This window comes from Papaver somniferum, chromosome 8, assembly GCF_003573695.1.
Source record: "Papaver somniferum cultivar HN1 chromosome 8, ASM357369v1, whole genome shotgun sequence".
Classification (NCBI taxonomy): domain Eukaryota; kingdom Viridiplantae; phylum Streptophyta; class Magnoliopsida; order Ranunculales; family Papaveraceae; genus Papaver; species Papaver somniferum.
This window is the reverse complement of record NC_039365.1, coordinates 156,277,682-156,302,801: the sequence shown is the minus strand read 5'-3', so window position 1 is coordinate 156,302,801 and position 25,120 is coordinate 156,277,682. Positions and strand designations below refer to the sequence as shown.

Here is a 25,120-nt window from a genome sequence, read left to right as displayed (position 1 = left end):
AATTTAAACCAATAAACCTAAAAAAGAACAAGAAGATGAAAAATAATAGCTATGTGTAGTCACAATCATTTTTATTCAAGCACTAGTTATTCTTCCAACTAAACCAAAAATAAGACATACTAGGCAACAATATATTTGAGAAAATCCTTATCATTCCCGAACTCCTTGTCGTCAACAGCCATCGAAATATAAGGTTTGTGGAGGAAGGAGTCAATACCAACAAACCGTCTTGGATGATGATGTCGAACCAGGGCCTTTTGAATTTCCAAAGATCTTAAAACGCAAGCCTTTATTTCACTAATCTCCTTTCTTACTTCCTTCAACTCATCAAGAACATCGGAAAACTTCTGAGAGTTTGAACTTAGAAGGGACATCCCTTGGCTTTCTTGTATTCCTCCTCTTTCTTTTCAAGGAAGGAGTTACTGGAGATTTCTCTTTTTCCTTGATTGATGGCTTAACAATCATATTGACATCTTTTCCATCCAAAGACATGATGCTTAGAGAAAAATTATAAACAACTGGTTTTTGTGAGTGGAATTCACAATCTCATCAAGCAGTCTTAAGATATAAAGAATATCAGAGAGGAAAAAGGAATGTAGGGTTCGCAACCTTTAAACAGGTTCGTGGACGCCAAATTCTAAACCGTATAAAGAGTAGAATTGTCGATAATAACCCTTTACTTTATTTGATAGACATGAAACACAATCCTAAGAAAAAAAAAACTTTTCCTAAAGCCTGAGCGGTACACAATCTTATCTCTTTTTGATCAGGCACGTGAGACAAGATTTACCAAACAACACAATTAATTTGTGATGTGGTGAACAAAAATTTGTCCACCATTTTCCTCTTGAGAAGAATCCTCAGACTTCTGTCTATCAAAGGATTTGACCATACCTTCTTCTCTAATGGTCTTATTTTGTCTTTGGAAACCAACTTCTTAGACGAAGATAAAATCCTACATACCTCAGCAGTATTCTGAGAAGGTTTAAGCTTCCTTGCGAATCGATTTTATCTTCGTTGAAGTTTGTTGGCTGTTAGGGTTTCAAAAGAACCTACAACTACACCTGCAAGTATACAGGGTTGTTGTAGATAGGTGGAGTAAGAAGGGGTTTGTCCTCAGGGACTAGGAGGGAGTTGTGTTGATTTTCTATGTTTCTCACTTGAATTCGAATCCTAAAGTGTCAAGACAAAAGCTAAATCTCAGTGTGGATATGGAGATTGCTAGGATCTTGGAGTCCACCACCTAATCTTAGCTTAGTAATTCAGTTACAGTGATGTCATTGTCTCTGGTAAAAAGCATTCATCACAAGTATTAATTGTCTGATTAAAGCACAACTAATCAAAAGATAAATCTATTCATTTTAAGCATGATTTACAGCACAACAACATAGAATTGATCAAACTACCAAGGATGCATGACATACATGGTGAAAGTAATATGTTGTAGAACTAAGATGAAATCTACCCTTAAGCAATTAAGTACAGCAATAACACCACTAAGAACATGAATCAATTTAGCAAAATATTAAGGGCTCCATTTAACCCTAGCAGAATGGATTAGAACATCATAACATCATAAACATGAACTGATACAAAAATTGGAATTGAACTGAACCCTTGAGCTTGGCTAACCCAAGTCTCAATTGGTGCTCTGGCTAGCCCAGGCATGAGCCAATTTCACACCCAACACCTTCTATTTATACAAGCAAGCAAAAACCTAAAAATCCCCAAAATATCAGAGAATTAGGGTTTCGATTTTTTTACTCACCAACTGTGATAAGACGAGTCCGTCTTCAACCCATGCTTCTTCTCCCTTCTCTGCTCCTTCCCATGCCTTCAATTTCTCTTTCTAGCTCGAGCTATTGTACCAATTTCTTTCCTAGGGTTTTCTGAGAAAGAAAAGAAAAGAAATTGGTAGGATAGATGGCTAGAAGATGAGGGGAATGATTATAGTGGAGTTGGTGGTGGTGTTTAGGTGGCTATGGAGTAGGTGGTGGCGATGGCAGTGGCAGGGTGATGGTGGTGGTTCTGCAACAGGGATGGGCAGAGAGTGGTCGATGATTTGGGAAGAAGGGGGTGTTTGGTAGAGGTGTAGGGTGTTTGGTGCTGTGGTGTGTAGCGGTTTCAGCGAGAGATGATGTATCTCGATCTGATCCGTAGGATGTGACAATGGTAGGTAGATCCAACGATAAGATGTGAATCTGCGGGTAGCGACCGTCGGATGGAGGAATGCAACGAAAAGGACGGCCCAAGATGGAGATGGGCGTTGCGATGTTCAGCGGGAGCTTCGGAGTTTGATGTGCGATGATGGAGCGACCGTAGGATGCTGAGATGCTTCGATCTGACGGCTGAAATCCGATACGGGCTTGGGTAGTGGAAATGGGTTTGAGAAAGGGTTTTGGGCCTTGGGTATGTCAGGCCCATAACTTCTTTAAGAACAATTCTTCCTTCTTGAGCCCATTTCTGCCCTCTTGGTCTTGTGCACAACATTCTTCGCGGCTTTTTACTACTTTTCTGCTCTATTCCGCTCCGCAATTCATCCAGACTTTATTTATTGCCTAAAAATGCAAAATTAAGTAAGAAAAATATTTATTCTTGAAAGCAATGAAAATACAGAATATGGGATAAAATGTAGAATTAATGCGCAAAAGATGAGTTAAATGCCAACAAAAAGGGATAAAAATATACAATATTTGGCACTCATCAAATACCCCCAAACCTGAATTTTACTTGTCCTCAAGTAAAACAAAACTAAGGAAATCCTAACTATACCATTGTCGCTGGTCTCTCGAATGCATTTAGCGTATGCACTAAGCCTTTTAAACCACTAAGTGTCCCTAGTGGACGAGTTGAAGTCTCGTGAAGGTTTACCAGAGGTGTGCCTACAAAACCTAAGGACAAAATATAAGCTCAGATTCCATCAAACGTGACATGTGCAAAACAGTTAAGCTCACAGCAAAATGGAGATGTCAATCTAGCTATAGAAGGCACAATCCTAGCACTGATAACAAATAAGGACATGTGATAAGAGTGTAAAGTGTATCTACACATGTGTAAAGAAAGATCTGAAGTCATGACTACTAATCACCAAGAGATAGTTTCTCAGGCTAAGAACTGAGGTCGAAATCTAGCTAGCTGTCCGGACTTTACGAGAATTGTGAATGAGTTGGAGGTATTTCACAATTACTCGCGTTGTACATCAATGGCATACACCCTCCTTGCTTATTACAAAAAAACAACAAAAGATGACTCTTTACATGACTCTTATTTACATTGACTATTCTCTTTTATTTTTGGAACAAGAGATGATGGAATTGATAAGTACTTGATTTTTTTTTTTTTTTTTTTTTTTGAACAAGGAAACACTTTTGATACAAACACAAAAGGAAACAAAAGATTACATGACACTTTGCAAGAGGTAGCCCTTTTTGATGCACCCAGTTAAATTCGATGGTTGTCTTTCTTAATGTAACCTCCACCTTCTATCCCAACCAACCAAAGAACAAGCTAGTCAAGTTTCGTTCAGTATTCTAAAGTGATTGGCAATCGTAACTTCCTATCCAACACCTTGAAGATCGAGGCCATACATGTATTGGTAGATCGTGCGCGTGCAAATTTCTTATCACTATGTGAATTGTGCTAGAATCAGGGTGCCTAAATATCTAGACTAAGACTCCTAATAAAAATACATATTTGCACAAGAGTCAACATTTCAAGGTAAATGAGCTCCATTTTTATGATTTTTTTTTTTTCAATTTTTTAATTAATTTTTTTTTGAATTTTTGATTTTTCAATTTTTTTGGAATTTTTCAATTTTTTTCAAAAAGAAGGAGTTCGTTTTCAATTATAGCATATTATCGTGGCATCTACTCTATACCCCCAAACCTAAACTAAACATTGTCCTCAATGTTTCAAAATATGGAAAGGATTAAAATGCAACATATGGAAAGGGACATGCTGAGTAGAGTAAAAGGAGAGAGAATACCCGATTTCGGCGAAAGCAGAATTAAAACTCCGTTATTCAAGGCAAAAATCCAACATATTTTAGCCGAAATCATATTGGATTAGCAAAATATATACAAAAGGAACAAAAGGGTTTTTAAAAATTTATCTACTGGATTATATACAACAAATATTCACCATACACTAACAATCTAAAGAGTTGAGGATCAACCCAAAAGACAAAGTGTTGAAACATAGAAAGTTTCAAAACACTAAAATTGGACTGAAATGGGAGTGAGAGTGAAAAACCGAATGAATCACCCCTAAACCTAAATTGTTCAACAGGTTTACTTTTAAGCACAAAATCTTTTAATTTTAGGGGTTCAGGATTCAAAAGGTCTAACTCATAATGGACTGTTTTCGGGATGGGCAAAGAAATGCATTCCAACTGTGGCTCTTTAAAAGTGTTATATTTTGAAGCAAAATAGTCCAAGAGGACTTGGGAGGCACACAGTTCCAATCCTAGATTGGGAATTTTCAGAAAAGTTGGTTTAAATTTTTTGTTGCAAACCAAATCTAGGTTGGGTGGAATAATCTCAATTTGAGATTTAGGTAAGAAAGTGGGTACATCTAAATTATTTTCATGGGTAAGATCAATAATACCAACACATACTTTCCCTAAATCAGAAACAGGTAAAACATGCTCACATTCATCGAACAAAACATCAAGACCTAAATCAGTATCATGATTGTTCGAAGTACTCAAATCATCACCGGAAGAAATAACATTTTGTGACTTAGGCAAGGAATCAGACACATCAAATTCGTCCTCATGCATAATAAAATTAGTGTCTACAGAAGATTCAACTATTCCTATGTCATGTTCATCTTCACAGAAGAATTGTACAAGACCCATATTAGAATCAAAATCATATGAATTACAATGAGTATCAGAAGAAACAACATTCATGAAGGTTGAGGCTGAGAAGCCATATGTTATTGAACCAAAAGGTTCCACAATATTTTCAGCAAAAACATGTTCTTCTAACATATCATTATCATCATAATCATCATCATGGTAACATGCATATTGATCCTCATTAAAAGTGGTGGTGTCCTTAGTCGATTCATGTTCCTCTAAATCAGGTTCATATTCAATATCATTTAGATGAATGGGACTGGACACTTTATTAGGGACAACATGCATTTTCTCATGAATTTCCTCCTTTTGTAGTTGAAGCAAAATCTGATCTAACTTCGCCTGAATGCGTGACATAGTTCTATCAGAATTTTGCTCACCGAGTCTGAGAGCTTCTACGGTGGAGTCTAAATTCCTGGGAGTACAAAATTCTTCATGTTCAAATTGTGGTGAATGGTACATGTGTGCATGGTCATTAGGGTTTACAAAATATTGATCACAACCTTCGAAAGGTTGATTATGGTCCCAATGACTACCAGCCTCACAATTTGTGGGCATTTCATAATTTGGATTTTCATGGTATCCCCTAGATTTCCTAAATTCATGCAAAACATAGCAATATTCATCAGGGTGGTCTAAACCACCACAAAAGGTACAAACATGCATATTAGGTTGGCTAGGTTGATACATGGGTGAATAGTTATACGGGTTTGCATATTGAGACTCATGACCTTGAAAAGGTCCATAATTATAATCCCTATAACTATTGACATCATGGTCTGTGGGAGGCTCATAAGGTGAATCTTGCCCGTAAGCATCTCTAATAGATTTATTCCCAGAGACAGACCAAAATCCAGACATGTCTTTGTTTTATGAAATAATCACACAAATCACAAAAAAGTAAGGCCCAAGGGAGATGATAAAAATTTGGTTTAATTTGGGAGCAATTTTGGTTTTTGAAATTAGGAGCAAGCCCACATTGGTGGGAGAAATTGCTTTGTCAAGGGAAGTTGAACTAAGCCTACAATGTGTATGCAAACTGAAGCCCAATGTAGCTTTTGAAATAGCCTAACTGTTGCTTGTTTGGTCGGAGGCCCAGTTGGGCTTTCAAAAGTTCAGTTTTTCTAATTTAAAACTACAGGCCCAAATCAGTCTAACATCACAAACCCACAAGCAATTAAACAAACAAGCCCACAAGTAATTAAGATTACAAGCCCAACAAAAAAATGGAAAAAATTATTACAAGCCCACAAATGAAAAATGGAAGCCCACAGGTTGGGTTCTCTTAATGGGTTTAGGCTTACTTGCTTAAGCACAGCCCAGCTGCTCTGATATTGTTGCAAAAACCCAGTTGGGTTTTGGTTCTTTTCCTTGGTGGCGTCCCAGCAGAGGAAAAACAGGTTCAGAACAGCAGGTCCAACAGCAAATGAAATGAAGCAGATGCAGATGCAAATGCTATGAAATGAAATACAAAATAGCTAAGAAAACACAGATAAAACACAGCACCAATCCCCGGCAGCGGCGCCAAAAACTTGGTAGGCTTCTAAAAGGTCCTAAAAATTATCCCCGGCAGCGGCGCCAAAAACTTGTTAGGGTTTCAAAAGAACCTACAACTACACCTGCAAGTATACAGGGTTGTTGTAGATAGGTGGAGTAAGAAGGGGTTTGTCCTCAGGGACTAGGAGGGAGTTGTGTTGATTTTCTATGTTTCTCACTTGAATTCGAATCCTAAAGTGTCAAGACAAAAGCTAAATCTCAGTGTGGATATGGAGATTGCTAGGATCTTGGAGTCCACCACCTAATCTTAGCTTAGTAATTCAGTTACAGTGATGTCATTGTCTCTGGTAAAAAGCATTCATCACAAGTATTAATTGTCTGATTAAAGCACAACTAATCAAAAGATAAATCTATTCATTTTAAGCATGATTTACAGCACAACAACATAGAATTGATCAAACTACCAAGGATGCATGACATACATGGTGAAAGTAATATGTTGTAGAACTAAGATGAAATCTACCCTTAAGCAATTAAGTACAGCAATAACACCACTAAGAACATGAATCAATTTAGCAAAATATTAAGGGCTCCATTTAACCCTAGCAGAATGGATTAGAACATCATAACATCATAAACATGAACTGATACAAAAATTGGAATTGAACTGAACCCTTGAGCTTGGCTAACCCAAGTCTCAATTGGTGCTCTGGCTAGCCCAGGCATGAGCCAATTTCACACCCAACACCTTCTATTTATACAAGCAAGCAAAAACCTAAAAATCCCCAAAATATCAGAGAATTAGGGTTTCGATTTTTTTACTCACCAACTGTGATAAGACGAGTCCGTCTTCAACCCATGCTTCTTCTCCCTTCTCTGCTCCTTCCCATGCCTTCAATTTCTCTTTCTAGCTCGAGCTATTGTACCAATTTCTTTCCTAGGGTTTTCTGAGAAAGAAAAGAAAAGAAATTGGTAGGATAGATGGCTAGAAGATGAGGGGAATGATTATAGTGGAGTTGGTGGTGGTGTTTAGGTGGCTATGGAGTAGGTGGTGGCGATGGCAGTGGCAGGGTGATGGTGGTGGTTCTGCAACAGGGATGGGCAGAGAGTGGTCGATGATTTGGGAAGAAGGGGGTGTTTGGTAGAGGTGTAGGGTGTTTGGTGCTGTGGTGTGTAGCGGTTTCAGCGAGAGATGATGTATCTCGATCTGATCCGTAGGATGTGACAATGGTAGGTAGATCCAACGATAAGATGTGAATCTGCGGGTAGCGACCGTCGGATGGAGGAATGCAACGAAAAGGACGTCCCAAGATGGAGATGGGCGTTGCGATGTTCAGCGGGAGCTTCGGAGTTTGATGTGCGATGATGGAGCGACCGTAGGATGCTGAGATGCTTCGATCTGACGGCTGAAATCCGATACGGGCTTGGGTAGTGGAAATGGGTTTGAGAAAGGGTTTTGGGCCTTGGGTATGTCAGGCCCATAACTTCTTTAAGAACAATTCTTCCTTCTTGAGCCCATTTCTGCCCTCTTGGTCTTGTGCACAACATTCTTCGCGGCTTTTTACTACTTTTCTGCTCTATTCCGCTCCGCAATTCATCCAGACTTTATTTATTGCCTAAAAATGCAAAATTAAGTAAGAAAAATATTTATTCTTGAAAGCAATGAAAATACAGAATATGGGATAAAATGTAGAATTAATGCGCAAAAGATGAGTTAAATGCCAACAAAAAGGGATAAAAATATACAATATTTGGCACTCATCATTGGCGTGCCTCACTTGATGTTTGTACTTGTAACATCTTGATAGTTCATGACCTTTCTGAGAACAAAACGAGCACGTCAAACTTGGATAGTATTCAGGAATCTGTGGTGTGAAAGCATCCAGACACATAGTAGATCCTGAAACATTACAACCAGAGTTCCAAAGGATGGGTCAATTGATTCTTCCATCTTGATTGGATTCTCTTCTTCACCGAAACCATCAAGGTTGATATATGTATTGCTACAATTATCAAAATCAATGTTTTCACATAGAAGACCAACACTTGATTTCCTATCTTCATCAGAATCATAGATCTCAGACATCTCATCAAGTGTTACATCAAGACCTTTGTTCCCAGTGTATTTTCTACGATTTGGGCACTCGTTTGCAAAATGACCAAAACCTTTACACTTAAAGCATTGTGGCATATCCTCGTCATCAGCCTCGTCAGCATCCCTATTTTTAGAAGGAACTCGATTGTGAGGCTTATCTGATGACCTAGGTTTGTCTCTTGAAAACGATTTACCTCTCTTCAATAGAAGATTCCTAAACTGTCTTGTGATCAACGAGACTGATTTGTCAAGATCTTCATCCGAAAAATCACCCTCAGACTGATCATCCTCAGAGACATAAACACTATTACTTTTATCAAGTAACTTAGTATTCTTATGTGCTTTAAAGGCAACATCCTTTCCGATTTTGGATGTATGCTCATGATCAAATATCTTTAGCTTTCCAACCAATGTATTTCTGGAAAGATTATCAAGGTTATTTCCCTCAACGATGGCATGCTTCTTAGACTCGTATCTAGATGGCAGCGATCTGAGAATTTTCATCACAACGTCCTTTTCAGGAATAGTCTTACCCAATGCAAAAGATGCATTAACAATTTCAGACACTCTGTGATTAAACTCATCAAATGTATCTTCATCTGTCATACGAAGGTACTCCCAATCGGAAGTAAGGTTTTGAAGCCTAGCTTCCTTTTCACTGGAGTTTCTTTTAAATACGGTTTCTAAGATATCCCAAGCATCTTTAGACCTAGTGCAATTTGACACATGGTGCTGAAGATTTGGGGTAATGGCATGTATGATGGCATTCAAACCGTCGGAATTTTTTTGCAGCAAATATCTCGGCAGAATTATATTCACCAATATTCTTGGGAACGTTTACATCTCCAACTGCCACACCGGGAGCATCATAGCCATTAACAACATATACCCATGATTGAAAATCATGCGCTTGAAGAAAAGATCGCATAGAAATTTTCCACCATAAGTAATTAGAGCCATCGAAGACTGGTGGTACGTTAATAGAGATAGCACCTCTGTCCATAGAGTCAGATCGCTACAAACACAGACTTGTAAGGTCTTGAACGTGTTTGCCTGCTCCGATACCAATTGAAAAAGAGGGGGTCTAACAACACCACCCAATATTTCGCTTAGCAATCTGTATGGACAAACTCGAATATAATTTTAAGAGAATCAACAAGACTCAATCAATTAAAAGTACATCAATGAGTTTATATCTATCTCTCTTGATTTGATTTCCTCAAACAGAAACTGCGAGTACTAATCAAATACAAGGAATAACTTGGATGGTACCAAAGACTAATATCCAAGGATCAATCAATGACAATCAACAACCAAAGGTTGGATTACTCTAATTGATTATCTAACGCACAACCTGTATTATTTCAATTATAAAGATAAAACAATATAATGCGGAAACTGAAATAACACAGACACCAGAAATTTTGTTAACGAGGAAACCGCAAATGCAGAAAAACCTCGGGACCTAGTCCAGATTGAATACACACTGTATTAAGCCACTACAGACACTAGCCTACTCCAAGCTAACTTCGGACTGGACTGTAGTTGAACCCCAATCAGTCTCCCAATGATCCAAGGTATAGTTGTACTCCTTACGCCTCTGATCCCAGTAGGATACTGCGCACTTGATTCCCTTAGCTGATCTCACCCACAACTAAGAGTTGATACGACCCAAAATCGCAGGCTTTGACAATAAACAAATCTGTCTGACACAGACAAGTCTATCAAAGGATCAATCTGTCTCCCACAGAAAAACCCTAAATTTTTTGTTCCGTTTTTTGATAATAATCAAGGTGAACATGAACCAATTGATAATACGGTATTATATTCTCGAAGAATAGCCTAGATAAATCAATCACCTCACAACAATCTTAATCGTATGGTAGCGAAACAAGATGTTGCGGAATCACAAACAATGAGACGAAGATGTTTTTGAATAATTTTTATATCTTTCCTATCGGATATATTAATCTCAAGCCAATCAATCTGATTGTACTCGTACGATAGAAGATGCAAGATCAGATCACACAACTACGATAAAAGTAGTATCGGTATGGCTTCACAATCCCAATGAAGTCTTTAAGTCGTTAACCTGGGTTTAGAAGAAGAAAACCAAAGGTTAAAGGAGAAACGACTCTAGCACTCAAACTAGTATCACACATGAAGTGTGGGGATTAGTTTTGCAGAGTTGCTAGATGTCCCCTTATATAGTCTTTCAAATCAGGGTTTTTCCTTGGTCACAAAGCAAACAATATCCACCGTTAGATGAAAACCTTATTTAGATTCAAGCTAATATTTCTCAACCGTTAGATCGAAAACTTAGCTTGTTATGCACAAATGAAATGCACGCTTCTAGGTTTGTTAACCGTACCCAAACGTGTGCATTGTTGGTTCAACAATAGTTAACCAAAAGGTTAGCCGTATGAGCATTTCATACCAACCATATTATTCTTCACCATAACTAGTTCAAATGACTTCAAATGAATTAGTTAGAGAGTTGTTCAATTGCAAGGAAATCTTATGTACTACACAAGACACAATTGAAACAAAGATGATTTGATTCACTCAAATCGGTTCATGAACTTTATAGCCACGGTTTGCAAATTCTATTCCTTATTCTTTATAAGTTTAAGTTCATAAATCATCTTCAGATATATAACCTTCTTAAGTTCGCACACTAGGTTCGCGGACTTATGTAACCGGGCAGATTTTACAAACTCCAGCAGAAAATATCGGCAAAGACTTTCCGCCGGTTCGCGGACTGGTACTCACGTAACAAGTTTGTCAACTTCAGCAGAATTTCTAGGGATGAGAAGTTCGGCAATTCGCCGACTGAGTTCGCGGACTTGGCAACAAGAAATTCTTCCGGTTTCTCTTGATCAACTAAGTTCGCAAACTTTGGTTCAAGGGATAGGACTTATGCACATATGTGTTTCCTCAACAATACTTATGTCCATCATTGGTTATGTAATCTAAACTCTCATTCCAACCATTGAAACATTCTTAGAGGACGTTATACAGTTGTTACACCATTTCTCGTCAAAGCAATTTTCAAAGTGATTGAAATATATCATGACTTTCGTCACTAGGTAAAGATAAACATGGTCGAAGCGAAATGCTTACCAACACATATTTCGAGATATAGATAGGCGAGGTATACTCGGCTCGAAATACCAAATGTGTATAATCTAAGTCTATATATAGCATACGACTTTATATCTCAAGAAGTAGGAGATATATTAGATAGACTTTTGAGTGACAGATAAGTTCAAGTATTCACATACCTTTTTGTCAAGAAGTTCCACTGGTTCCTTGAGTAGTTCTTCTTCTTGTATGATGAATCGCCATGAAGTCCTTGATCTCAACTACACTTTCTATCCTAGTCTGAGACTTAGCTATAGTAGACTAGAAATCAAGACTTATAGTTTTGATCACTAACATTGACAAACATGCTTGAGATAGCAACACATGCGAGTTCGACCGAGCAATTCTCTAACAGATGGGGAGCATGGAAAGGTTAATGCAACGAATGGATGCAGTAATTATTCCGGATGCTAAAACCGAACAAGTAAATGCTTTATTTCCAAATCAAAGGCCAAGGTACGATCCATACACAAATACTTATAATCCCGGTTGGAAGGATCATCCCAACTTAGCTATGCAAACAAGCAAGCGGCGGTACCCAATCCATATGAGAAACAAGGTGGTTTCCAACAACCACTCTTTCAACCTCAATAACAATTCTAACCTCAAGTGAAGGAACAAGGATCTTCAATTGATGATAAGATTAATGTCATGATGCAAGGTATTACGTCATTGTTTCAACAAAACCAACAAAAGACGGATTCGGCAATCAAGGTTTTGGAACAAAAGACAGGTTCATCAATCAAGGATTTACAAACTCAAATGGGACAATTGGCGACCGATATTAACTTAATGAAATCTCAAGCATCCACAAAGCTTCCTTCGCAACCTATTGTGAATCCAAAAGAGAATGTTAATGCGGTTACTTTAAGAAGTGGGAGACAAAATGAAGAGCCACATTAACAAAAAGAGGTTATTAACGACATCGAAAAGGAAGTAGAGGAGGAAACCGTCCCAAAGGAAAATTCAACCTCAAACGGCCAACCTAAGGACACGGTTCCCACTTTTACCATACCACCTCCTTTCTCTAGTCGTTTTTCCAAGTCAAAGAAGCAAGCTCAATACAAGGAGATCATGTACATTTTTAGCAAGATACAAATCAACATTCCATTTATTGAGGCCATAAAAACAGTACCCAGGTATGCTAAGGTTTTGAAGGATTTGTGCACAAGGAAGGATAGGTTGATTGCTAATGAGATAATTCAAGTGGGCGAAAGTGCTACAACTATGTTACTTAAGAAGATGCCTACAAAGTGTGAAGATCCTGGTGGTTTTACAGTACCAATTAATATTGGTAAACGACGATTTGAGCGTGCTTTGATTGATTTGGGAGCATCCATAAGTGTTATGTCAGCCGATGTTTATGATTCTTTGAATCTTGGACCTTTTAAAGAAGCGAAAATTACTATTCAATTGGAAAACAAGTCCAATATATATCTGAAGGGAGTCGTGTAGGACGTGCTAGTTCAAATGAATCAATTAATCTTTCTGGTTGATTTCTACATTGTGGATATGCATAATGGAGATAATTGTTCATCTACTTCGTTATTACTTGGGAGACCGTTTATGAAAACTGCAAAGACGAAGATTGATGTTGACAATAGTACACTCACTATGGAATTTGATAAGGAGATCATTCGCTTCAACGTATTATTTGAAGCCATGCGTTATCCTAGTGATATGCACTTCGCTTTCTCTATTGATGTTATTGATTCGTTAGCACAACAAATATTTGATTTGAGCAATGAGGATGAACTTGGAGTTGTGTTGCGAAATAACATTGATTTGGATGTTCATGGGAAGCCGAATTTGGACGTCGATTTAGTCAAAGAGCTAGTGGATATCTGTGGTTCTTTAACAGCATTACAAGAAGCTAAAATGGGTAATATCTCTTATATTTCCTTACCCGTGACTAATGAGGTTCCTTTACCTTCTATTGTGCAGGCACCTAAGCTAGAATTGAAGCCTCCTCCCGACCACTTAAAGTATGCTTACTTAGTTTATAAATAGGAGCTTCCGGTGATTATTGCAAAGAACCTCACTGCTATACAAGAAGAACGTCTACTTCGGGTTCCGAAAGAGCACAAAACGGCCATTGGTTGGACTATTGCTGACATAAAAGGCATTAGTCCATCAATGTGCATGCATAGAATCCTTATGGAAGATGATAGCAAGCCGGTACGTGATTCTCAGCGTAGGATTAACCCCCTAATGATGAAGGTCGTGAAGAAAGAGATCCTCAAATTGCTAAGTGTGGGGGTAATTTACCCAATTTCTGACAGCAAATGGGTTAGTCCGGTACAAGTGGTGGCTAAGAAATCGGGTGTCACTGTTGTTAGAAATCAAGATGATGAACTTGTTCCTACAAGAGTTCAAACATGATGGAGAGTGTGCATAGACTATCGAAAGCTTAATGCCGCAACTAGAAAGGATCACTTTCCTTTGCCCTTCATTGCTCAAATGCTAGAGAGGTTAGTCGGACATTCACATTATTTCTTTTTGGACAGTTATTCGGGGTACAATCAGATTGTTATTGCACCATAGGATCAAGAGAAGACTACTTTTACTTGTCCTTTTGGTACCTTTTCCTATAGACGGATGTCGTTTGGTCTTTGCAATGCGCTCGCCACTTTTCAGAGATGTATGGTTAATATATTTTCTGACTAAGTGGAATACATCATTGAGGTATTTATGGACGATTTTAGTGTTTATGGTAATTCATTTGATATTTTTTCATAAGATCTAGAACTTGTGCTATAAAGATGCATAGACACTAATCTTGTTTTAAATTGGGAGAAATGCCACTTTATGGTAAACCATGGTATAGTGCTAGGTCACATCGTGTCCTCTCGAGGGCTCGAAGTTGACAAAGCTAAGATAGACCTAATAAGGAACTTACAGTACCCCACTTCGGTGAGGGAGATTCGCTCGTTTCTTGGTCATGCAGGTTTTTACAGGCGGTTTATCAAAGATTTCTCCAAAATATCAATGCCGATGTGCAAATTATTGCAAAAAGAGGTTGCTTTTGACTTCAAAAAGGAGTACAAAGAAGCCTTTGACAAATTGACAGAATTGTTGACAACTGCGCCAATTATCAAATCACCAGATTAGAGTTTGCCATTTGAATTAATGTGTGATGCAAGTGATTACGCGGTTGGAGCTGTTTTGGGTCAAAGAGTGGACAAGCTGCCCCATGTGATTTATTATGCATCTAGGACCCTAAACGATGCACAAATCAACTAGTCTACCACCGAGAAAGAGTTGTTGGTTGTAGTGTTTGCACTAGAAAAATTTAGATCGTATTTGGTGGGTGCAAAAGTGGTTGTATATTCCGATCATGCAGCACTTAAGTACCTACTTAAGAAGAAAGAAGCTAAGCCAAGACTTACACCGTGGATTTTGTTTTTGAAAGAATTTGATTATGAAATAAAGGATAAGAGAGGTGTTGAGAATACTGTTGTGGATCATCTCAGTAGACTTGTTGTTTCCGAAGAAGAACTTCCGTTACATGATCGTTTTCCCGACGAACAACTTTTCCCAATTGAAGATTCAACACCATGGTACACTGATATAGTGAACTAATTGGTTACAAGGCAAGTACCTAGTACAATTAATGTTTAATTTTAAAAATCTTAAGCTTAAGAAGATAGCCAAGCAATATGTGTGGGATGAGTCCTACTTGTGGAAATATGGTTCCGATTAAATAATCTGCAGGTGCGTACCTAACTCTGAATTCTAGTTTATCCTTACTTTTTGCCATACTTATGCATGTGGTGGTCATTTTGGTTCTAAACGTACCGCTCTCAAAGTCCTTGAGAGTGGATTTTATTGGCCCACCTTATTTGAGGATGCATATATTTTTTGTAAATCTTGTGATAGATGTCAACGAACGGGCAATCTAGGTGCTCGAGATCAAATACCACTCACACCGATTCTTGTTGTAGAAATTTTTGATGTGTGGGAAATTGATTTTATGGGCCCTTTTATCAATTCGAATGGAAAATTTTATATACTTCTTGCTGTGGATTATGTTTCAAAATGGGTAGAAGCTAAAGCCACCTATACTAATGATTCTCAAGTTGTTTGTGAGTTTGTGAAGAAATATATTTTCTCTAGACATGGTACACCAAGAGTGATTATCAGTGATAGAGGCTCGCACTTCAAGAAATCCTTTCATGCTCTTCACAAGAAATACAACATAACTCACAAGGTCGGTACGCCGTATCACCCACAAACTAGTGGGCAAGCTGAAATTTCAAATCGTGAGATCAAATCCATCTTGGAGAAAACCGTTAACACAACACGGAAAGATTGGAGTTTTAGACTCAACGATGTACTTTGGGCGTATAGAACCATATACAAAACATCGGTGGTATGTCTCCATATCGGTTGGTTTATGGCAAAGCTTGTCATCTTCCGGTTGAACTTGAGCACAAGGCTTATTGGGAGATAAAGATGTGCAACATGGATTATGACAATGCGGGGAAGCAAAGAAAGCTACAACTTAATGAGCTTGAGGAGATATGTAATGATGCTTACGAGAGTTCCAAGATTTACAAAGAGAAGACTAAGCTTTTCCATGACAAGATGATTTCTCGAAAGAATTTTGTTGTGGGACAAAAAGTTCTTTTATTTTATTTTTGTCTTAAACTATTTCCTGGTAAGCTAAGGTCCAGATGGATTGGACCATATGTTGTTACTAATGTTTATCCTCATGATGCAGTTGATATAACTAGTTTCCGAGATGGGACAACTTCGAAGGTCAACGGCCACAAATTGAAACCTTTTTACGAAAGCATTGCGTATGTAGATATGGATGTGCTAGAATTTCGTGATTAACTCCCTCCGGAGGAGTAGCTTGGAGAATGCCAAGTCGGGCTGAGGACGTAAAATTAAGCGCTTAATGGGAGGCAACCTATCGGTTTTGTATTTCTATTTCTATCTTTATTTTATTTATTTTTTCTTCATTTTGCATATCATATTAGGATTTCCTACCTTGACTTTACTTAGGACGAGTCAATTACATTGAGGACAATGTAGAGTTTAAGTGTGGGGGAGTGTTTGGATATTTTGCATATAGAGTTTTTCAAAAATTTTGCATAAAACCTCCAACTTGTAGAGATTTTAGAGTCACTAGCATACTTCTAGGTATGTTTACATAGAGAATTCTGACCGACATAACTGAACTTAGAAGTGTTAGGGAACTACGTTGGATTTCTTGCTGTTAGAGTGTTAAATAATGGATTTAATCATGCCGGTGATGCAAATTAGGAGAAGGGAGAAATACATTATTAGAGTTGATGATCAATCATTAGTGGAGACTGCCTATTTTCATATCAACTAAGGCACTAAACCAGATTTCTTTGTAGCTGACTAAAGAGCTTTATTTTGAGTGTGTGTCACCGTACGTTTATTCCGGGTAGAATGGTGAGCTACCCAACCTCCCACCAATAGAAGCACTACTCTTTGATCTCTTGAGTGCTAATTTTGTCAATCATGAAGGTGACGTCTATAGATGAAAACCACCTTCTTGTAGTTTGATTTGCAGTTAGCACCATTCTCTATATCGCCAACAACATATCCATAGAAACACCATCATCATCAACAAGTGGAGCGACATCAAAATCTACAAGGAAAGTTGAAGACGTTCAAGGTTTACAAGCAACAATTCAAGGAAGAGCGACATTTCATATCCAAGTAAAGCAACATACAATGAGCATATTTTTATATACACGTTGAAGACTTAAACATAAGGAGCGGAATTTTATATCTAAGTATGGAGACTTATTCACAAGAGAGAAGAGAATCAAAAGATGAGAGTTATTGAAGTTTATGGTACGAAGACAATACAAGTTGTGAAGAATCAAGCGGTAAAGTACTTCACCCATGGTTGTTTCCATTGTTATTTTTGTATTATTTTGAAGTTCAAAAAAAAAAAAATGAGACAAGAAAAATTTGTTATATTGTTTTTATTTATTTAATAAAAGTCGTGGGAAAGGAAGAAAAATCTACAAGGAAGTTTCAAGCAACAAGGAAATTGAGGAAAATAGTTACAAATTGTCAAAGTTTTATGAAGTTCAAGAGTTTATTATCAATAGTTGAAGACCGAAGACGAAGACCGGGAAGATGAAGAAGACGAGCCGAAGGAAGAAGTTTCTATTGGATGTTGTGAGAGTGGTGTTATCATCATCGCAATCAGATGTGAAGGTGGTAAGTACTCTCATCCTCTATTTTCAATAATAATGGTTGATTTCCTTTCTTAGAGATCATCAGAAAAATATCTTTGTTTTCCACGATTTTGTGGAGTCTCCAGAAATAATTCGGAAGGTTTCCTTCCCACCATTAAACATGTGTAGGATTTCTCTCTTCATTCCTACCTGCACACATGTGAGACCCATAAAAAATCCGTCTTTTTGAGTGCAATTATCATAAAATCTTTTTAAGTGAGGCAGAAGTCGAGGAGAAATGCTTATTGATCGTTCTAAATCACGCGTTTCTCTCATCATGGTGTGGTTATTTATCACTCAACATTTAAGAATGAGAATATGTTCTTTGGTATTTCTAACTTCTTATTACAGCATGCATAAACTCTATGTCCTCATAGCTCTTTGGATGTTTGGGAAGCTGGAACTCTTTGAAGTTGGAGTAGGTTTTGTGGGTATATCTCTCGTAAGCCCTCACGAGACTATAACTCGTCCACTAGGGACACCTAGGGGTTTAAAGGATTGTTACACATGCTAAGTGTGACCGTATCCTCGATGACATGAAGTTGTTGTATTTTAGGTAGTTTGCTCGAGGACTAGCAAAATCTAAGTGAGGGAGAATTTGATAAGTGCTTAATTTATATGATTTTAGTGTCCATTCCATACTTGTTTTAGATATATTTCTTGCATTCTATGTGTATTACTCTTGTTCTCTCTTTTATTTGTTTATTTAAGTGAATCATCCAAAAGGAGTGGAAATTGCTACGAAAGAATGGAGTTTACAAAGAAGGGCCAAAGAAATGTGTTCAAATCCAAATATTTTCACCTCTATCTTGAAGAGAATTCAATTACGAAAAGAACGCAAAAAGAATGAGGTCATTCCGACATTGGACGAAGAAGTTATGGGAAAAACGAGATTGGAAGATTTGAAGTTACAAAGGGAGGTTCGGCTCAAAACTCATCAGATCGAGTCAGCCGAACCTGCAACATAAAAATCAAGTTTTCGGAAGATTTTAAGTGTAAATATTCGGCTAGAAGATGATCCAATGACCTAAGACGAACCTACAAATGAGTTTTTAACAAGGTATCCAGGAGAGGGTTGGGCTAATAAGAGAAACCATGAAGTGAGCCGAACCTTGGAGCAAGTTTTGGACGAAAATACAAGAAATTACAGGAGAATGTTCGGCTGAAAGAGAGCTAGCCGGGTTCGGCTGATAACTCTCTACCACTTTTGAGCCAAACCCGACACTCATCCGGAGCAAAAATAATTTGTCAGGTTCGGCCGGAAGAGTCCATACACATTTGAGCCAAACCTGACAACTTCCTGGGACACTTTTGACGCGTTTTTGACCCCCTTTTCGATAATACACGGGCCCGGAAGGATTTTGAAGACCTAATTTCGTGAGCACTATATAAAGACACCTACCAAACATTAAGTAGAGATCTTTTACATTACTTTGTAAGATTGGAGAGGAGAAACAACAAAGGAGGAAAAAGCTAGGGTTTCAGAGCGGTTCTCATCAATTGTAACAATATCTCTTTACTTTTCTTATATGTTTAACATGTATGATCCTAAATCCATGAGTATCTAAACCCATAATTGATTAAGGATGAATTATAAGTTCTAGACAAGATTTGAGTTATTATATTAATTTATTTTGAAGTTCTTTATATGATTATCGCTTGTTTATACGATTATGAAAGTTTATGATTAATTGGTAGACTATTTAGGTGACCAACTGAATTGGTTTATTGATTTAACCTAATGCTATTATTGAGTTAGGATATAAGTAATCGTCGAATAATTCATACACAAGTAGAAAACACGAGACCTTGCAGAGGGATTCTGTGGAGCAATTGTGTGTATAAACAACACTAAAAAGTGGACCTTGATCTAAGAGTCTAACTATTAGGATCCACCTATAAATTCATAGAGCTTAAATCATTTGATTGGGTTACACCTTGAGTGATCTACTACTTGGTGGCTCAGTTGAATAGATTCTGGTAGTCGAGAACTTCCGTGTCCAGTGACTTAATGGATTTAGGGGATAACACTGATCTAGCTGCTTTTCTATGGTTGGTGATAATATGTACTAAGGATAAATGGATTGATATAAAACTTGATGACGGTTTAGTAATGAAGAAGGATTCCTCGGTCATCTCTCTCCTTATTGCTTACAACTCAATTTCAATTATTTTATTTACTTTGTTTACAACCTAAAACAAAACCCCCACAATTGTGACCTTTTTGACAACTAAACTCCCCGCTCTTCGTGGGGAACGATCCTTGCTTCCATTATATTACCAGTTAATTTTGAGGAAATAAGTGATTTAATTTGATTGCACTCACGACACGCATCAGTTGCATAAGTTATAGGATCGGTCACACCAATTTCTAAAACTTGTTAACCTACTAGAAGGATCGATTACACCTTCTTGTGATTAGCCATACCAACTTACTAGGATCGGTTACCCAATGACTAGGATCGGTCACACCAATTGCAAATATCGATCATACCATCTCAGGTGATTATTTAAGATTAGCTCCACTAATAAAAGTTATACTAATTCATAAGTCAGGCATTGTGAATAGTTTTACCAAGATACGTAATAAATTATGAGCGGTTATACTAATCACACATATTGATAATCCAAAGATTTGCTATGAATAATAATACCAATAAGCCTAGCGATTTCCCTTTCGATTCACAAACCAAGTTTATGAATGTACTTCCTTTAAACGAATGTAAACATTGTTTCCTAGGATGAAATCTTCACCTTTACCCATACATAATCCAAATAGCATTCATACGATTATGTCGATGTCTTATATACGAAGTTCAAAAGATAGACGTTATACTTCGTATTATAATTCCTTAATACTGTGTCTAACTAGAGTATAATCATTCATAGCTTCGCAGTTATGTTTTCAATATAGCACGACTTGAAATATACGTTAGGAATGAAACAGTTCAAGTCAAAATATTACTAACCACAATAGGAAGGATGATGTTGTCGTTATAGCTCTTTACGTATTCACATTCTTCAAGTCTTCAGGTAATACTTGTATGTCTCATATCCTAATAACTTTCTATTTTAACCTATACGAAGTTGACTCTAGTAATTAATCAAGCGACTCTTAAAATGAGTTTTGATTCGCTAAAATGTGACAACCAAACTTGACATACCAACGCTTGGTGGGTTCAACCGAGCTATGCTCTAGCACTGAAACTCATCTATCACTTGGAAAATCTATTTCTACTCTATATCCTATATTGAGACATAAGTCGTAGTGCTATATAGTTTTCTATTATGCATATTTGATATTTCGAGCTGAGTTTAACTCGTTTACATATTTCTCGAAATATGTGTTGGTAAGCTTTCGCTTCAACCAGATTCATCTTATATTCTTGACGAAAGTCAAAAGATGATCATGTGAAAATTGCCGAGTAACATCTTACATGGTTTGTATGATACAATCATTTGGTGTAGACTTGAAATGTTTCGTTATGATTATTTCAATAACTTGAAAAGTGCTTTGATGCTAATAGTGTGTGAAAACGGCTATTGTCATCCTCTAAGAAAGATTCAATGATTGAAATAAGAGTTTAGAACACTTAACCAATATTGGATTATGAACATATTTTGCATTCTTGCATATACGTAATCCATGTCCGGGAACCATAGTATGCATACTCGTATGCGTACCTGTTGGTTTGAGAAGTTCGGGAACCTAAGTACACGTACCCGTATGCGTACTGGCGTAAGGTTCATATCCGAGAATTTCTGCTGGGTTTGGAGGTATGCGTACCCGTTCGCATACTGGCAAAAACCAAACTTGGTCCGGCAACTTAAGTATGCGTACCCGTTTGCGTACTTGAGTGGTTAAAGTTCTAAAATCGATTGTGACATGAACTAATACTTTTATATAATAAGAAATGCAATCTTTGCTAACCGTGGATATAATGTTCATGAATTGATTCGAATGAATCAAACCGATTTTGCTTCAATTGTGTTCTTGTATACTTCTATGAGATTATGGTAATTGAACAACTCTTTAGCTAGGTCCCTCGTTAACAAAACTTCTGGTGTCTGTGTCATTTATTTTCCGCATTATATTTTGTTATATAATAGAAATATCACAGGTTGTGCCTTAAGATCAATCAATTAGATAATCCAACCTTTGGTTGTTGATATAAATTGATTGACACTTGAACATTGGTTTTTGGTACCTTTCAAGTTATTTCTCTTATTCAATCGGGCTCGTAAATTCTTATTTGTTTGCTTGCGGATTGAATTGAGAAATAGAGATATCGCTCCCTGATATACTTTTCTATAGATGAGTCTAACTGTCTAGTTGATTCTTTTGAAAGTATATTGGAGTTTGTCCTACTCAGATTGCCGAGCGAAATATTGGGTGTGGTTGTTAGACCCCCGCTTTTTCAGTTGGGATGCTGGGTAGTCCTTGAGCGTGAGATGAAATTGGGAGCTGATAGTAGTAATAGAGGCACTAATAGTAGTAATGGAGGGTAAAAAGGTGACTTGGTAATTTAAGTTGAGGATAGGAAGGTAATTACCCATAACCCTCCTGAAACTCTGTAACATATATGAATTATTGCAATGATTATCCAACGGTACCAACGTCGATACGACGTTACTTAAAAAAATCCGTTAACAAAATCGGGCGTTACAAAATCCCTGATTTCGTGTAGTGCTTCTAGTTAATAAAATCGGCTTTGTTTAATAAAAAAAAAAGAAGATGTAAATTAATTTTTGTTATGATGTTACCTACTTTTATATAAAAAAATATGAAATCCATGGGTCCATCCACCCGCACATCAGCGGGTGATGGACTAGACATGAATTTAAATCTAACACCCGCCAATTTGATGGACTGGACATGGATGGCTCCAAATCCACGGGTTCCACCCGTTGCTCACCCATAGTTTTGGCTTCCTTTACTAAGGAGTCTGCATCCATCGGTATTCCTTGTTCTATAGTTATACTTAAAGTTGAGGCCAAAAAACATTTACATCCTGATAGAAGGTATTTTGTAAAATGATGACGAGTTAATAGTAAATAATCGGTGCTGATGAGTTTCGAACTCAGGTCACTGGTATCATCACCTAATAATTTTACCATTGTATTACAGTGACATCGATTTTACATCGCCATCTTAGATTCACTTCTTTCCCCTTTCATATGGTCCATAATCTTCTGAAAGTTCCCTTCAACGTAAAAAGCTGGCAAGTCTTTCTGTTTTGCGTAGCTTGCTATCTACACTGCTTCAGCTTCTTCAAGGTGGCAACACTAGATGGTCTTGCTCTTGCGCCTTGAGAGGAGCCAATGTGCCTAAGATAGAATCGAATTCTAAAGTTCGATTCTGATATTATATAGTTGAGTAAATTATAAGGGTGAGCTTGAGTCCACCACTAGTCCTTTTTTTTCTTTGTTGCGACTTGTGGTAGACCCAATAAAATTTCAATTTAAAAGCGTGTTGACTAATAACTAAAATTTTCCGTAAAGTTATGTTCAGAGGATAGGATGCGCTAGGGGTGACTTCAGCAGTCAAACCTATGGAGGTCTTCTATACATGTAATCTGGGTCTACTCATGAGTTGGAACTTTCAAACCTTAATGAGATTGTCTAAAGTCCTTGGGTGCCTGCCCTAGTTTTTATGTTGTGTTCCCATTGTAACTACTCTCCAACTGAGCCAAAGGGACGATAGCCTGATTCACCTTTCAGATAACATTACAAAAGGCTTACAAAATTACTTCAAACGCAGTTACTGTTTTTCTTTTCCAGTAGCGGCTATAGTACAGGTGTTCAAAATAAACCAGTATAGAACAAAAGGGTTGTTTGCCAACAATGTTACCTTTTTCCTGCAACAAAATAATGGCATAAATGGAGCTAATCGATGAGCAAGAATCCGCATTGAATTAATAACAAGGTGGGACAAGAGCTTGCAGGTTCAATATTACAAGGAGAAAAAATAAATATATGAACAGTACCCCAAAAAAATGAAAATGATACAAGAAGGAGAAATGAGACACATTCTCGATTAATTGGGCTTCATGCTTATTTTACTTACTAATCAAGAAGTTTGCCTATCATTCCAAGAGCTATATCACATATTTGCACCAAATACTCTTCCCTGCGTGCCATCTCAGGCGGATACGCTAACCCTGGAAACCGTCGATACGCATTATGACAGCTATTTGGATAATCTTTGGCCGCAGTAACATCAACAAAAGCATAATCAAATGACATGTTAGACAAATCCTGGAGAGATGACTGTAAAGCATCATTCGCGTACGTGTACTGATCAGCACATTCCTTGAGAACTTTCTTCATCACAACATCATTAGTATTACTAAGCATCTGAGAGGACAAATAGGTAGATGTTCGAGTTGCATTACTCATTCCGATACCAATCATAATAACAGCAAGACCTCTAACATCAGCTGTCAAACTTGAGGAATTTGATTTGAGAGAAGAGACGCATAGTTTGTTGTAGTTTGTGGTTTTGCAAATATTACGGATGGAAGCTGAATCTCCAGTTGCAAACTGTTGATGGCGATAAGGTGCAGAAGAGAAATTTTGGGAAAGTAGAAGAAGAACAAGAAGATGAAGAAAACTAAGTGAACCCATATCTTGGATAGGTTTACCTGCTGAACTGCTTTTGACATCATTGCTGGTCTCTTACACAAACATATATAGGGATAAAATAAGTGTTTGACTCATAGTTGAGATGTGTTCAAACGTATTGGACAAAAAATCTGAAATTGCTGGACAAAAGTTACAGCTACTACATTTTCACTTTCCCTTTGGTTTTATTCCTCATATAGATGATATTTTAATAATGAGTTATTGTTTTGTAGCTTAGCTAACCCCATACTATGGAGTCACGGGTCACCAGTACAATGGATTTTCACAAACAAAGGTTCCCAAGTGGACTACTTGTGGTCCTTAGAAGAGATGAACCAGAATGGTTGGCTTGATTGTCAGAGCTGCAGTAAAATAAAACAGATGCAGTAAGATGAATCGACCAGTCATATCAAAAGAAGGAAAATAGAGATAATAATCACGTGGATGTAATTTGGAGACGTACAGTACAATTGGATGCAGCTTATGGGTTTGGCGACAACTAGTTATTGCACAGTGATGCTCATTTCATCATGAATAATCCACAGGACGAGTAATGGCTGACACCCTCACCAGAAACAACTGACTGGAAAACTAAGACCTCGTCACCTTAAGAGGTTTGATTTTGGATGACTAGAACTCGATCCAGGTGGATTATATGCAAAATAAGACTGA

General features: G+C 37.5%; 1 protein-coding gene across 1 annotated transcript; it reads right to left on the bottom strand.

Annotated features, from left to right (window-relative positions):
* Positions 1 to 23,716: 23,716 nt before the first annotated feature.
* On the bottom strand, positions 23,717 to 25,052 carry LOC113303640 (cell wall / vacuolar inhibitor of fructosidase 2-like). Its single transcript, XM_026552689.1, has 2 exons — positions 24,912 to 25,052; positions 23,717 to 24,810 (listed from the first exon to the last, which is right to left on the bottom strand). The coding sequence occupies exon 2, from the start codon at positions 24,449 to 24,451 to the stop codon at positions 23,891 to 23,893; it is 561 nt and encodes a 186-aa protein (XP_026408474.1). The 5' UTR covers positions 24,452 to 24,810; positions 24,912 to 25,052; the 3' UTR covers positions 23,717 to 23,890.
* Positions 25,053 to 25,120: the final 68 nt, after the last annotated feature.

Coding starts and splice junctions, on each gene's coding strand:
- LOC113303640 (XM_026552689.1), bottom strand. CDS start 24,451: ATGGGTTCACTTAGTTTTCTTCATCTTCTTGTTCTTCTTCTACTTTCC.